At 34.8% G+C, this 14,430-nt stretch overlaps 1 protein-coding gene across 5 annotated transcripts in view; it reads left to right on the top strand.

Annotated features, from left to right (window-relative positions):
* CNTN5 (contactin 5) overlaps positions 1-14,430 on the top strand; it is a 1,627,773-nt gene that overhangs the window by 1,593,982 nt on the left and 19,361 nt on the right. For all 5 annotated transcript variants that reach the window (XM_074304449.1, XM_074304446.1, XM_074304445.1 and 2 more), the window contains 2 exons: positions 11,141-11,327; positions 11,769-11,881. In XM_074304449.1, the coding sequence (XP_074160550.1) occupies positions 11,141-11,327; positions 11,769-11,881 (300 nt within the window). The remainder of the gene's footprint in view (positions 1-11,140; positions 11,328-11,768; positions 11,882-14,430) is intronic.

The raw sequence follows: 14,430 nt of genomic DNA, 5'->3' as shown, positions 1-14,430 counted from the left end.
AACATTTAAATAAAGTATTAATTTTCATACAATTGTCAACTATAATGTTTTATTTGAATCTAGCATTCTTAAATTTAATCTGACCAGAACCATGACTAGACAAATATGTTTATCATTTAAATCAATATTCATCAACTTTGTTCAAGTTATTAAATGATTATAAATTTACTGGAATATGTTAGGATTCTTACAAGGTGCTAAGTCACTGGAATGAATAGAGACAATAATTATCTAATTCAGTATGATTGATCTGATCCTACAAGGAGATGTTGTGGGTCAGAACTTGAAACAAGGTATTTATGTACTTAGTTCACACCTTTAAAGGGGTTCATACCTTTAAAGGAGTTGGCTCATTGGTTCACACATTAGACTTCACACCTTTAGAGAGCATATAAAAGGACAAGTGCACTGGAAGGAGACTCAGAGCCAGGATTCAGTGGATTCACAAGTCCAGGAGATTCACAAGGCTAAAGGAAAAGCCTGCTCATGGACTTCCAGGAGATTAAGAACTAGGATTGACTTCCGGGAGATTCACAAGACAGAAACCCACAATCCCACACTCTTGGAGGCAGAGTCTGATTCATTCCATTTTTCCACTTTTGAGCTGGCTGGAGGCTGAAAGAAAAACCTTTGGATTCAGAGACATTTGGAAGGAGCTCTTGGAACCAAGGAGAGAGATAGGCCTCTAAGAAAGTTAACCAGGCTATTTTGAAGGAGACAATAAAGGATCTGGACTTTAACTCCTGGCTGCATTTTGGGATTATTGAACTGAACTGAAAGGAAGGCTGCTCTCCAGAACTCCCCAAGAAACCTGCTCCCAGAGATCGATTATATTTTAGAGAAAAGAACATCACAGGAATACACTTTCTTAAAGGGATCTTTTATTCCATTGCCAATGGAAGAACCATGTTTGTCAGCATATCTGAGAGGAGCATTCTCATTGGTTCTTTCCTTAAAGGGAAGCATTCCAATTAGTCCCTCCTGTTACCAGTGTATACTCTTCTATCCATATGCATTCAGCTAACCATTAGTTTCTAACCACACCTTCATGGATAGCCAAATTTTATAATGTGTTAAAAAACAAAACAAAACAAAACAAAAACAACACCATAGCTATTCCCTCTGCTGCAATCCTCCTCATTCTACATTCTTCAGCTGCTGTTCAGTCATATCCCATTCTTTGTGACTCCTACTCTCTCCATGGAGTTTTCTTGGCAAGTATACTGGAATGAGTTGCTATTTTATTCTACAATAAATTAAGCAGAGGTTAAGTGACTTGCCCATAGTTAGTAAATGTCTAAATCCAGGCCTAACAACTAAGCTATCTACTGGCACTGTCATTCTTTCTACCCCAGTCAAAAATTGATAAAGAAAAGCTATTGCATCCCTCTTATTGACTAGGAAGAAGTAAGGTGCACTGGAGAAGTGAGTTGGTATCCAAAGTGACCTTCAAAATCATCCTCACTCACTCATATTAAGAATGAGGAAACAAGAGTAGAAAGAATGAATTTCTCTAAAGTCATGTAGCCATTTGATGCAAAAATCCAGAATAGAACTCTGGCTCCTAGAAAGACATCCTTTTATAGGCTGCCATGTTATTATTATTAGTTCATCAGACTATCAGAATGAAACTGTCAGAAATTAAAGAAACTCTTTGTAGAAGTAGATTAGAGAATTACATATTCTGTCAGATTCCCCTGGTATCAATCAGTCCACAAGCCTTTTTGATTTTACAGACCTTATGTTAAGTAGTACCAGAGAAACACAGAAAGTCAAAAATATCATTCCTTCCCTCAAGAAGCTCTCATTCTAAAAGGAAACAAAATTCAAATAGCTATGTACATACAAGATATATACAGTATAAATGGATTGTTGCTTAGATTTTTCCAAATGACTTTTTTTTCCTCTTTGTTTTCTAATTATTGCTACTAGAATGGCTCACTGTGTAAGGGGAAAGGTAGAGTTATATCTGGAAGCAAATTTGTTATTAAAAACAAAAGACATGAAATTTTTTATATAAAACCAGGAGTTAGGAGGTGTGACTTCTAGTACAGATGCTGCCACTTTTGACTAGGCATATTCTATTTTACCTCTTTGATGTTCTATTTCCTCATCTGTAAAATGTATATCATAACATATACCTTGCCTCCCTATCTCATAGTTTTGTTGTGAGAATCAATGATTTACAATCCAGTGTTATGCACACTGCAAAATTCCATGTGGATGATAGGTATTGTTAGCAGAACAAACTAAATTGAAACTAATATATTTATTAGTTTTATAATAATTAGTAACATTATATTGTATTAGTATTATAATAACATATTTATTAAATATTCCTTGGGTCAGTCACTTAAAAAAAATAAAGCAGACTGTAATTACCATTATATGAGTTTGAGTTCCCAAGAAGATGTTTTTATACAGACTGATGTTTAATGCTTGAAAGCCAAAAAAAAAAAAAAAAAAGTAAAAAAGGGAAGTTGTAAGTAAGGGTTGCATCAGAAGACTAATTGCTCGTTTACTGAGAAAAACATTATTAAATTATTAAATTTAAGGCAGCTTTAGTGACCATGGAGTGTAGAAAATAAGATCCTGGAATTTTTTTTTAATCTTGCCTTATTCCAAACAAATCCGAAATTGTCTATAAGGGGCTTTAGCTCTTTTAAAAAGCAATTACTGTCAGTAGCAGCCAAGTTGATTGACACTCAAGGTTTCTTACAGCAGAAGCAAAAAGGAGCAAATGGTTCCTTTTGTGTGTTAAATTGGCCCATGGCAGAAAAAGCAGGGAGGTCTAGGTGGCTCCTGTCATGTACTAAATCAGAAGATCCTGAGTTAGGGAATACAGGGCAGACACATGGCAAAAATGTGATGGGGACTCACATTTCCTCCTAATGCCCCTTCTGATTTGAACAGAATGCAGCAAGAGACCAATAGTGAAGTCTGCTTTGAATTTTTTTAATACCTGGGACAGACTTTAAAGATCACTTGATGTAGTCCTCTGGATTTTCCTGACGAGGCAGTTGAGAACTAACGCTGTTAAATGACCTTCCCAAAAAGCATGTCCTTAATTAGTGATGAAGCTGGGACAGAAACACAGAGCTCCCAGGTTCTACATTAGGGCTGCTTTCGATTATGATAGAAATTTGGGGAATAAACATACTAAGGAAAAGTGTGGTAGTCACAATATTTTTTAGGCCCTCAACCAAACAATGTCTCACACAGCTCTAGTCTCTATTAATAACAACTTATGGGAAGACACTAAGATTTCAAGGGGAGAGCTTTGTGCTAAGGATCAGAAGATATAGGTTCAAGCTCTGTCTCTTGTCACTATTATCTATTGCCATTTAATCTATTTGGCCCTTTGTTTTGTTCATCTGTGAAAACATGGGCATAATCTGGCAGCTGAATGACATAGTGGTGGCTAGAGAATGAATTTAAAGTAAGAAAAATCTCTGTTCCAACCATGCCTCAGATTACTATATACATAATCCCAAGTAAGTTTCTTAGCTTTTATGTTCTTCAGTTTTTTCATCTGTAAAATTATAGTACCTTCCTAATAGGTTTGTTATGTGGATAAAATGAGATAATGTTTTTATAGCACTTTGCAAACCTTAAAGCACTAAATCTTAGTTATCATTGTTATGTTATAATACTATGCTATTAGATATCATTATATTATATTGTATTGTATACTAATTTAATGCCTTGTTTATGATATATTTTCTATGTTATTTCTATATATTATTTATATTTAATATAATTAATAATAAATGTAATATAATAACTTTAATATAATTTATATTTAATATAATAATATAAACAATTATATTTAATAATAATGTAATAATACATTTATCTTTAATATAATATATGTCACACTTTATTTTTGTAGTTTATATTACTAAGCCATTTTATATTATTATTATCTAGCTCTCAGTATAATTGCCAAGAAAGTATTTCATAATAAAAATATGATCTGCATATTATTACTTTTTCTTCATGATTTAAAATTCTCCTTGAGTCTATTTTTACTTAAGCCTATACCATCTCTTAGGGATAACAAGTTCCAAAAATTTTCTGTCTATTATTTGTAGCCCCTAGGGGATACTCCCTCTCACATGTAGAACTCCTTGAAAATTGACCCTATATTCAAAGTATTCTGTGGGTCTGTAATCTACTCAAACTCACAGCTTGAGTCCCTCCTTCTACTAATCTTTTCAGAGAACATGATTCAAAACAGAAGCATTTAATGAAACAGCAAAATAAGAAAAATAGCAATAGAATATTCTGGCCTCTCATAAACCTTGGGCACAGTCTCCTACAAATCAATACATTATACCTGGGAAGATTTTATATTTAGTTTGGGGTCACAAGCAAGAGATCCATATATAAAAACCCACATGTGAGCAATATGCAGGGAGAAAGAATGTATGACTTAGGCAAGTAGAAGGGCAACCATCTATATAGAAGGATCACCAATATCTTCTGGTGATATGAGTATTACCTCATGGGCCTGGTGGACAGTTTCTGCTAGACTCTGGTCCCCTTTGCTATTTTAGTTCTACTGGGCATGTCTTTAAATCTTTCTCTCCTGCCACCTACACTGGGCTTTCAGCTGGGATCCTTATCTAAGCTCTTTTTTTTCTGTCTCTCTGTTTAGAACCCAGAATCTTACTTCAGCTTTTTGAAAGGCAAAGGCATAAGAGAAGGCTCTCTGGGGGGTGAAAGAAATGCTAGGGGAAATTTTTTAATGATGTTTTAAAAAAGAAGAAGAAATAAATAAAATTTAATGAAAAAAAAATAGCTATGTAGTTGAAATTCTCCCTAACTAGTAAGATCAATCTAATTGCAGACTTCACTTCCAAGGACCAAGCTCCCTTATAAAATAAAATAGGTTAAATAGAACATTAAAACATATATTCTTCTTTGAACCTACTTCTTCTTAGCAGGGATCAGCCTCTTTGTCACAGGGTACTATCCCACTTAAAGCTTAAAAGACTTTAATTCCGCTAAATTCTAAATTTAAAATCTGAATATATCTTATACTTTTTCAGGAGATATCTTCCAACAAATTGCAAAGATTGTCTAAGTCTGCATTCTGTACCCTGAGATCCTTTGGGTCTTGTCACATAAATGAAACTAAGCAAGCAGAAAAATCAAAAGGAGAACAAGGACATTGTTTTCTGCTTTCTGCCCAAAATTCCTTTGTGTGTGATTGTTTGTGTGTGTATGAATGTAAACAATATTCCAACTTTGAACTATCCTACATAGGAGTTTCATGTAAAATACTTTTATTTTGGACTCCAAAAATCATATAAATTTTTCCTTTATAATGATAATTTATTTAAAAAAAATAACTTGCTAGAAATCATATTCTCAGAGTTCAGGAATTAAAACATAGTATATGTGTGTGTACATATGTGCATATGTACACACACATATGGATGTAATTTATATATTTTTCTGTATTTATACACATATGTATATATCCACACACATGTGGATAAGTATTATATTGTACTATGTATTAATATGTAATATATAATAAATCATATATATTTCTATATGTGCATAGATATAGCTTTGTGTATCTAGATACATAAACACACAATTTGTGTATGTATATATACATAAATGAAATGTCAATGTGTGTATATGTGTGTGTGTGTGTGCATGTGTGTGTGTATGTGTGTGTGTGTACCTTAAAAGATATACATTCGCAGCTATGGGATTCAAGAAAGACTATGCCCCGAACTAAAAGTAAGCAATTTAGAAGCCCCTTATTTTAGAGGATGAGGGAATACAATAGCATTTTTTTTTCACAAACAGTACTCTAAAATTCTAAAATTATATTCATCTTAGTACTTTTTTATTTTGGACAGCTAAATGGCACAATGGATAAAATACCAAGGCTGGAGTCAGGAAGATTCTTCTTTCAGAGCTGAAAATCTGGCTTCAGGCCAGATTAACTCTGTTTGCCTCAGTTTCCTCATCTGTAAAATGAGTTGAAGAAAGAAATGGAAAATCAGTTTCTTTGCCAAGAAAACTCCAAAATGGGTCACAGAAAGTTGGAAAAATGAATGAGCAATTTATTTATTTTAAGATGCTATTGTGTAAAATAAATCAATATAAAATCAGAAAATATAGATTCAAACTTTCCAGAAAGACAGTTTCAAACCTTCTTCCAACACTTGCTAGTTGTACTATATCCTCTCTCAGACTCAGTTTCTTTATCTATAAAATGAGATGATTCACATCAAGTGCTTTGAAAAACCTTAGAACATTATATAAATGTTATTGTTATTATTATATTTATTACAATGAAGGCTGAATGCCTCCAGTGGGCAATAATATACAAGAAGCAAAATTTTCAAACATTTCTTATAGCACACAAATAAATGCCTTGCCCTAGCTGAGTCTAGTTATTAAAAACATCTCCCTCCTGGTGACTTAGTGGTCAATAATTTCATGCCCTTGTCTTTGCTTAATTTTCTGTACATAAGGAGACTTGTGTCCCATTTCCCTAGTTACAGAAGTTATATGAATGGTTATAAAGTACAGTATCTCTACTCTTAAATAAGTTTTAAAGTTCCACTGGGTTACAGCAGCAGATGAATTTCAAGTTACTATGATTATAGGTCCCCAGGTACCTACTATTCTATTCATTTCTAGTGGAGATAAGATCACATAGTCATGGATTATAATAATGGCCTGATACATAGTGATAATGTCATTGTCGACTCTCCTTTTTATTTTAATTTCAAATTAAGATGTTTAATGTGTTTTTTTAAATAAATTACTTCTCTTCATGATAAAGGAAAAACATACAGTTATAATTCCATTAAGAAGTCCAGAGAGTTCATTTCTCATCCTCCATGTTCCACCCACTTTGAAGCATGGTCTTCCAGAGATGTTCATGTTTTTGGTTTTTTTTTTTTTAATACATGAATGTTCAAAGGATCTATGTACTCTTGTTTGCATGTGGAGATGCTTTTATCAATTTATAACCAATTTATGATTTAATAGATAAATTCCAGGGGAATGCTTGAAACATGTAGGTGTTTACCCAGGAATACACAGCTTTAAAATGTCAGTTAGGATTTAAAATTCAGGTCTTTTTCATTCTAAACCTTGCATGTTACCCTCTATACTTCCCTGTAGGTGTTATCTGAAGAAACATGTGATATCTGAAGAAAAGATAGGAATGAACCCTAAAATCAAAATACAAAACCCCATTCTATTTTTAAACTTTTTTACTATTGTCTTTTTTAGACAGTAGTGACATCTTCTGGGATAAATAAATACAAGCACCTCAATAAATTATTCTTATCTTATTTTTCCTCCACTGTAAACTTTTTTTTAATCTCAACCCCCAACCCAATGTTCAACAGTCTCATCAATATTAACAAGAATGACTAAGTATTGTTTATTTAACTAATCTTATTTTTAAAAAATTCTACTCTTTGAAGTATGATTAACTACAGGGCACAAAACAATTATAATAACTTGAAGCATCATATTTGTGTGTGCCAGCAAATAACAATCATAAAGTGTAAATTGAATAATTGTGCCTTATACATAATTTGTGTCTGCAGACTGGGGTTCTGCCAAACTGAAACAATCAGGGAATGCCCTCACTAATCAAATATCCTGCCTTCAAATGATGAGCATATTTTCAAATCCTCAGTGAGAGAACTTGCCTGCTCTTAGATGTTATATTAATAGAGAGGCTAGAGCAGTGGTAACTTGGGGTTCCAACTTCTTAGGATTTAATAGTCCCAAAATGCACTGAATTAAGAATGGGGAAATATCAAAAATGGGGGGAGAATCAACAGTAGTCCTTGCCCTCAAGGAGTTTATAATCTAATGATCCTGGAATATTTATTAGGTCAGTTCCACATAAAGTTCACTAGAGTAATTGAACTGGAAAGGCAAAAACTATGCATGGTGAAGACGAGTTCTTTAGCAGAAAGGAAAGGTTACATGAAATATCTAGGTTAAATAACATAGAACTTATATAAATTATTAGTAGTGTAAAGCCCTTTATTTAGGGAAGGAAGAGAAGATAGTTTTATCTAATGTACCAAAACTGTGGGTTTTATGAAGGGAAAGAAAGGTTTGATGAATTGTGAAACCAGAAATCTAAACATTAACCTTTCTCCCCAACTACCAAAAGAGAGGTACAGACCAACAAGGATGACTCAGCAACTAAAATACACATGGATAGATAGAAAGCAGCTGAATATCATGGAAAGATGTCCATTCTTGTTGTCTCCAGAGTGTATGTTATCCCATCTATGCCAACAAATTGAGTAAAAAAAGGATTTCTAAACCAAAAATTCTATGAGGCAGATATTTGAACAGAAAGAGGAACCAATCAAAAAGAGAGCTCATTCTAAAAGGAAACTCAGTTTATAGACAAAGGAACTGAAAACTTTTAAATTTCTAGAAGACTTAATGGGGATACACTATGGTGAGTGCCTAAAATCTATTCCCCAGTGTCCTCATGGAAATCATTATTTTCTTCAAGGATTGGCTTAATTCCCTTCAGCTCATCCTCATCCTCTCAGTTATCAGTGCCCTCCCCATGGAAATGACTTTATATTTTTCTTTAGTGTGGGGAAGGACTGGGAGAAGAGCATTTCTGTTACTTTATTGATATATTTAAATTCTCTAACAATAGATAACTCTCTTCCAAGAGAACTGCCTGTGGTCATTTGTGCATGACTCAGCCTCTGCTTACAGAGCAGCAGGGCTCAAAACAGTTTTGCTGCCCATTCAGAGGGGCAACTTACTCTAGGGGAGAAGAGAGAGGCTTGGAGTAGCTCCACCTGTCCCTGCCCAGAGGAACAGACAGGGCTGCAGAAAGGATCAGATTTCTGAGCAGATTATGCAGTTAGACCAAGGCAGGCAAACCCCAAACTTTTAGAGGCCTGACACTAAACTGTAAGTTCCTTTTAAGTATGCTGAAATATTAAGGACCTGGGATAACAGGAGTGGAGAAAAAGATCAGAGAGACTGCCAGTCCCAGGACAGGTGTCTGATTTCTGGACGTTTCTGAAAAATAATTCCAAAAACTGAGTCTGCCAGGGGAATTCAACAGAATAAAGGATTTCAAAGTTAAAGCATAACCAGCAAACCAGTCCAGTAAATTTAAGCAAGGAGTAAAGGACTGTTTAAAGGACTTCCAATTAAATCTGCACTAGTAAGATAGAGGGTGGGGCAGAAGTGCCTAAGAAAATACATCAGTTTCCCCAATTTCCTATGTTTTCCTCCATTTTTTTTCTTACAGAAATGAATTATCAAATAACCATTCCATATATAAATCCCAAGAGTGAATCAAAATTCCTATATGTAACAGACTAAAAATCCCTCAAACATAGCAATAGTTACACAAGTTTAACAATTTCCATCCCAAATCTTGAAAATATGAAAAAAGGAAAATTTAGGTAATGTGTGGCAGAGTATTCCAATATTATATTGTCTAATCAGCCATAGTTGGAAACATTGTAACTGTACTCTAACATAGTGATGTCTCTTTGGTTCTCTTGGAGAATGAAGGACAACATTATCCAGAAGTAATAAAAACCCCTTAACTGAGATTTTTGGCTGGAGAATGAAAAATATGAGATATATGCAAGTGGAAAAAATAAAATCAGTAAGATTTGGTAATTGCTACATCATCATTCAAAATCAGAAGGATGGGATAATGATAACACCATCATGTCACTCTTATAATGTTCTTTAAGACTTGCAAATCATTTTCCTCATGACAAAATAGGAGAAAGGAAGAAGTATTATTATTCCAATTTTATAGACTTAGAGAAAGTAAATGGCTTGCAAAAATCACACAGAAAGTAAATATCAGAGTCAGGATTAGAAACCAGATCTTTACCTGAACTCATTCTATGATATCATACCCTACAGCAGGACAAAAGAAGAAAAGAGAGGAATCCAAAGTGACTCAGAAGGCTTGAATCTAGGATTCAGTCAGTGGCAGTAGCATGTTAGAATTGAATCAGAGAGAGAAGCAGGTTGGGAGCTGGGAGAATAGAGCTCAACTTTAGACCTGCTGAGTTGGAATTGCCTTTGCCAACCTGAAAGAGTTTAAGAAATGTAAATTATTATTTGGGTCTTCCAAATGAAACTGTCCAGCAGGTAGCTGGGAAAAGCAGGTCTTAGTTCAAGAGAGGGGTCAGAACTCTCAATTTAGTCTAGGGAGTCATTCACATATGAATTAGGTTGTCTCATTTGCATTGGTTTAGGTTCAGTGATTTGGCAGGTCAGCTAGAAAAATAATCTCTTTTGAGGTATTTTTTTTTTGTCTGAATAAGGATAAGACTTTGTTCATTAGAAATCAGTAATTTAATTTCACACAAAAAGAGCAAATTTAGTATAAGCACTTTAAGCACTTGTTCCCCAGAGAAGTCATCTTAACTTTGGGGTAAAGAAAAGAACAAGATGCCTATGACAAATTGCACTTGACAGAAACATGTTCCAGAAGACTACCAAGTAAAATCCTTTCCTTTTTTTCTGTAAGGTAGCAATGCTATTTCTATAAGACTAACCTGCTATGGGGTATCTTAAGGTATTCTGTCAACTCTTATTCATTATCCTGACACAGATTTGGGAACTGTTCTTTAGTCAAAGCCTGAAAGGAAACATTGCTTATGCCCCCTTCCCCACTGATTCATTCAAAGTTTCTTGACTTTGCACAGTAAATGGTCCCAATGACCTGAGAGAGGTGAGCTTGCTTTGAGGTTCTTTGAAGTACTTCTGATTTCCTGTCAGCATTTATCCTTTGCTGTTCCACATAGCTGGTCCCACCACCTCATGCCAGCAGGCTACTGGGCAGTACATTGCACTGATTTGCTCAGCACTCGTGTGACATAATGGCTCTCCACATGTGTGAGAGAGGTATGCTGCTAGAAAAGGAACGGCAAAGGTTATGATTTCTAAGATTTTTTGCAGGGTCTTTGTGTGTGTGTGTGTGTTCGTGTGTGTGTGTGTGTGTGTGTGTTAGTGACAGAAAATATTTTGCAATAAACAGATATTCAGCAATGTCCTAGAAAGGTACAAGCCCTCCCAAGCAGAGAGAAAATGCTGTAAATTAATCTGTCTCATTATGATTTGTCAACAGGTGGGTTACTGGAAAGATATGGAGCAAGAAGAAGCAGCTGAAACAGTCAAAACTGGGGGAAATGAATCATCTATCATTCTGACAGGATTAGAAGGAAATACGTTATATCATCTGACAGTGAGGGCATACAATGGTGCTGGCTATGGACCACCTAGCAGTGAAGTACGAGCAGCTACCAAAAAATCCCGTAAGTGACCGGGGCTCCTTGTGCTTTTCAGGAAAAGGGAAAACATCTTCAGCAGTTCTGGATTCCACATGTGCTACATACTTAATAGGGTTGGAGGGTCATTTTGATTCATAGTCTTGCCTCAATGCTTAGATCTGAATTCCAAAAGAATAACAGGAAATTTTGTATTCACAATAGACAAAGGTTATCTTCCTGTGAAACAAGGCTAAGCGGTTTTGACACAGAAGGAAGATAAAAGGATTCAGGTTCATAAGCTCAGCAGAGTAGCTATTAAAATGACACTCCTGGAGCAAAAAAAGCACCTTATCCAACTCCAGCTGGAAAGAAGCCTATAATGTCAGCCAACCATAAGCTCAACAAAGCATTGAAATACCAAAATTAAAAATGAAGAAATGTATTTAAATGCAACCTGCCAACTTACTTTTTTCTTTTATTTTTCAGCTCCTAGCCAAGCACCAAGCAACATTATGTGGGAGCAGCAAGGCTCTCAGGTTTCTCTTGGTTGGGAACCTGTCAGACCATTAGCAAATGAATCAGAAGTAGTGGGCTACAAGGTTAGTGTTTCTCTATTCTTCTGTGAGATTACATCCCAAAATGTTTCTCAACCTTAGTTTTCATAAATAGACCATATTATTGTTCTTTCTTGGACTTTTTCAAATTATCTACGTGAAAGGTATCTTTCTGTCCAGCAGGGAAGTCAGTGCTGTCCAATCACCTAAAGTGGTTGGGTCAGAAGAAACAAAAGCATCCTAGAAGGAAGAAGAGGTAGTGAAAAAACATCTTCAGGACCAAGGAAACATGATTACCAGCTACTAGGATGCCGTAGCAATGAACAAATAATGACAGGATGTGGCACTCAGACATGAGATGGTTTTGTTTCACAAAACTGTCACTGCATTTGTGAATTTCAAAAGAGCCAATTAAAAGCAGTGACAGGTGTCCCAAAAATTGGTAGACTGTTCATGAGGAAAAGACTGCTGGGCTTGGGCTTCTCTTCTTCATTTCATATGCAAAACTAACTCCATTGGTAACAGCATCTTCATATACAGATCATCTCAAGTGCCAGTGTGATATCTATAAACATTAAAATGTTTGCAAATTTTACCTTGGAATAGTTCAAACTAATATTTTCTAGCTTTCCCTGTGTGTATGTATACATACGTACATATGTATATGTGGAAAGAGAAGAGAGAGGGAGAGAAGGAGACAGAAACATACACAAATACACACATACACACACACACACACACAGAAAGAGACAGAGTGAGAGAGGGTCAGAGAGAAAAGAGAAGAGAGACAGAGAACTCAGCAGAAAGCACTAAAAAAATTTTTTAAATAATGCTTGGCCATTAGTAAGATGATTATGCCTTAAAAGTCAATACTGTAGTATCAGTTTAATATTGCTTATTATAGATTTTATAAAAGTATTGGTGAATCCAACTTCATAAAATTCTTTGACAATTTTTTTTAATTAGAAAGAAGTATTACTACAAAAACTAGGCAGTGGAGTATAACAATTTGGATCTAATGATTGAAATTTTAAAGACTAAATTTTGAAGAAACTCTTTATGGCCATTCAATATAGATTCTTCATATCTCATAATTAGATTAGAATAAGAAATTCCAATAGCTTTCTATTACTTTCAGAATCAAATATAAAATCCTCCCCCCATTCCACACATACTTCTCCTGAACACTCACACTCACTCACCCACTTGCCTCCACTTATTGAAGAAATTTTCATTGGCTCCATTTGATTGGGATGTTCTGCTTCCTTAATTCTACTTCTTAGCTTATTTCATTTCTTTTAAGTTCCACTTCCTAGCTTCCTTTTATTTCTTTTAAGTTCCATGTTTCACAGAAAGTTTTCTTGATCTCCCGTAATTCTATTGCTTTCCATCTGTTGCGTATTTCCAGTATAGAGAAATTTCCTTTGTATTTAACTTGTTCATACAGAGCTATTTGCATATTGTCTCCCCCATTAGGCTGTGAAATCCTGGAAAGAACAGACTCTTTTATCTGTCTTTGAATGCTTAGCACATAGCATAGTTCCTGGCACAAAGGGGAAATTTAATAAATATTTGTTGACTTACTGATTTGAATCTCCTCCTAAGCTCAGCATGTGAAGGCAACATGAATGTGGAAGTAGAAAGAGCATCTGATTTTGAGTTAGAATACTTGGATTTGAATTCAGATATTGTCATCTATATAACCTTGAGCAAATCATATTTTAATCTCCCAGACTCTAAATTTCCTCATCCGTGGGTTGGACTTTCTGGCTTTCAGTTTTAAATTTCTGATCATCTGAATGCACCAATTGTCTACACTTCAAGGTAGGAAGATAAGATATCCTCAGAACACATCTCCTTCAACATTCAATGCTTTCTTCCTCCATGGGTTTCTTCTTTCCCACAAAACAATTCATAGATAAACATCCCCTTCAAACCAAGCATATGTTATAAAATTAAAGGGAGCAATTTGGTCAAAATGTTGTCATTACATCATATGTACAATTGAAAGAGTGAGGACAATCAGATTCCCTCCTTCACTGAAGAGTGTGAGTTACGGAGCAGCAGAAAGTTTCAAGAACTTATGACCTGAATACACAAAGTCAGAAGTTTGGGTCTCAAATCTGGGGATCTTACATAATAAGTAAAGGAACCAGATAGCTCTTTAAGTAAGATAATGCAGATTTCTCATTTCCAGAAGAGACTGAGAAGGATGAAAAAATTCCAGAAATAAAAGAAGGCTGCTCTACAAGGAAGTAAACTTTGATTTCCTTTTTGGCCAAGATTGGGAAGATGTATAAAGGCAATAAACAAATCTTGAATTAATTTAAAAAAAGAGAGAGAATAAAAAAGAAAAAGAAAAAATGAAAGGAAATAGAAGCTTTAACTTCACAACATAAACCAAGAGAATTCAAATGCAAGCCAGTCCATTTTACCTTAAAACAAGAAGTACAGACTTTTATTCCAAAATCTGCATTTTTATCTGGATTAAGAAGGGACAAAGTGGCCCTTGTACAGGCACACACAATCAATGGAGTAAAAAATAAATTAATCAAAAACAGACACTCTTCTAAAGAACTCTTAAGAGAAAAATC

Source organism: Sminthopsis crassicaudata, chromosome 3 (genome assembly GCF_048593235.1).
Source record: "Sminthopsis crassicaudata isolate SCR6 chromosome 3, ASM4859323v1, whole genome shotgun sequence".
NCBI lineage: Eukaryota > Metazoa > Chordata > Mammalia > Dasyuromorphia > Dasyuridae > Sminthopsis > Sminthopsis crassicaudata.
Note: the sequence above shows the minus strand (reverse complement) of the source record. Positions and strands in the feature narration are given on the sequence as shown.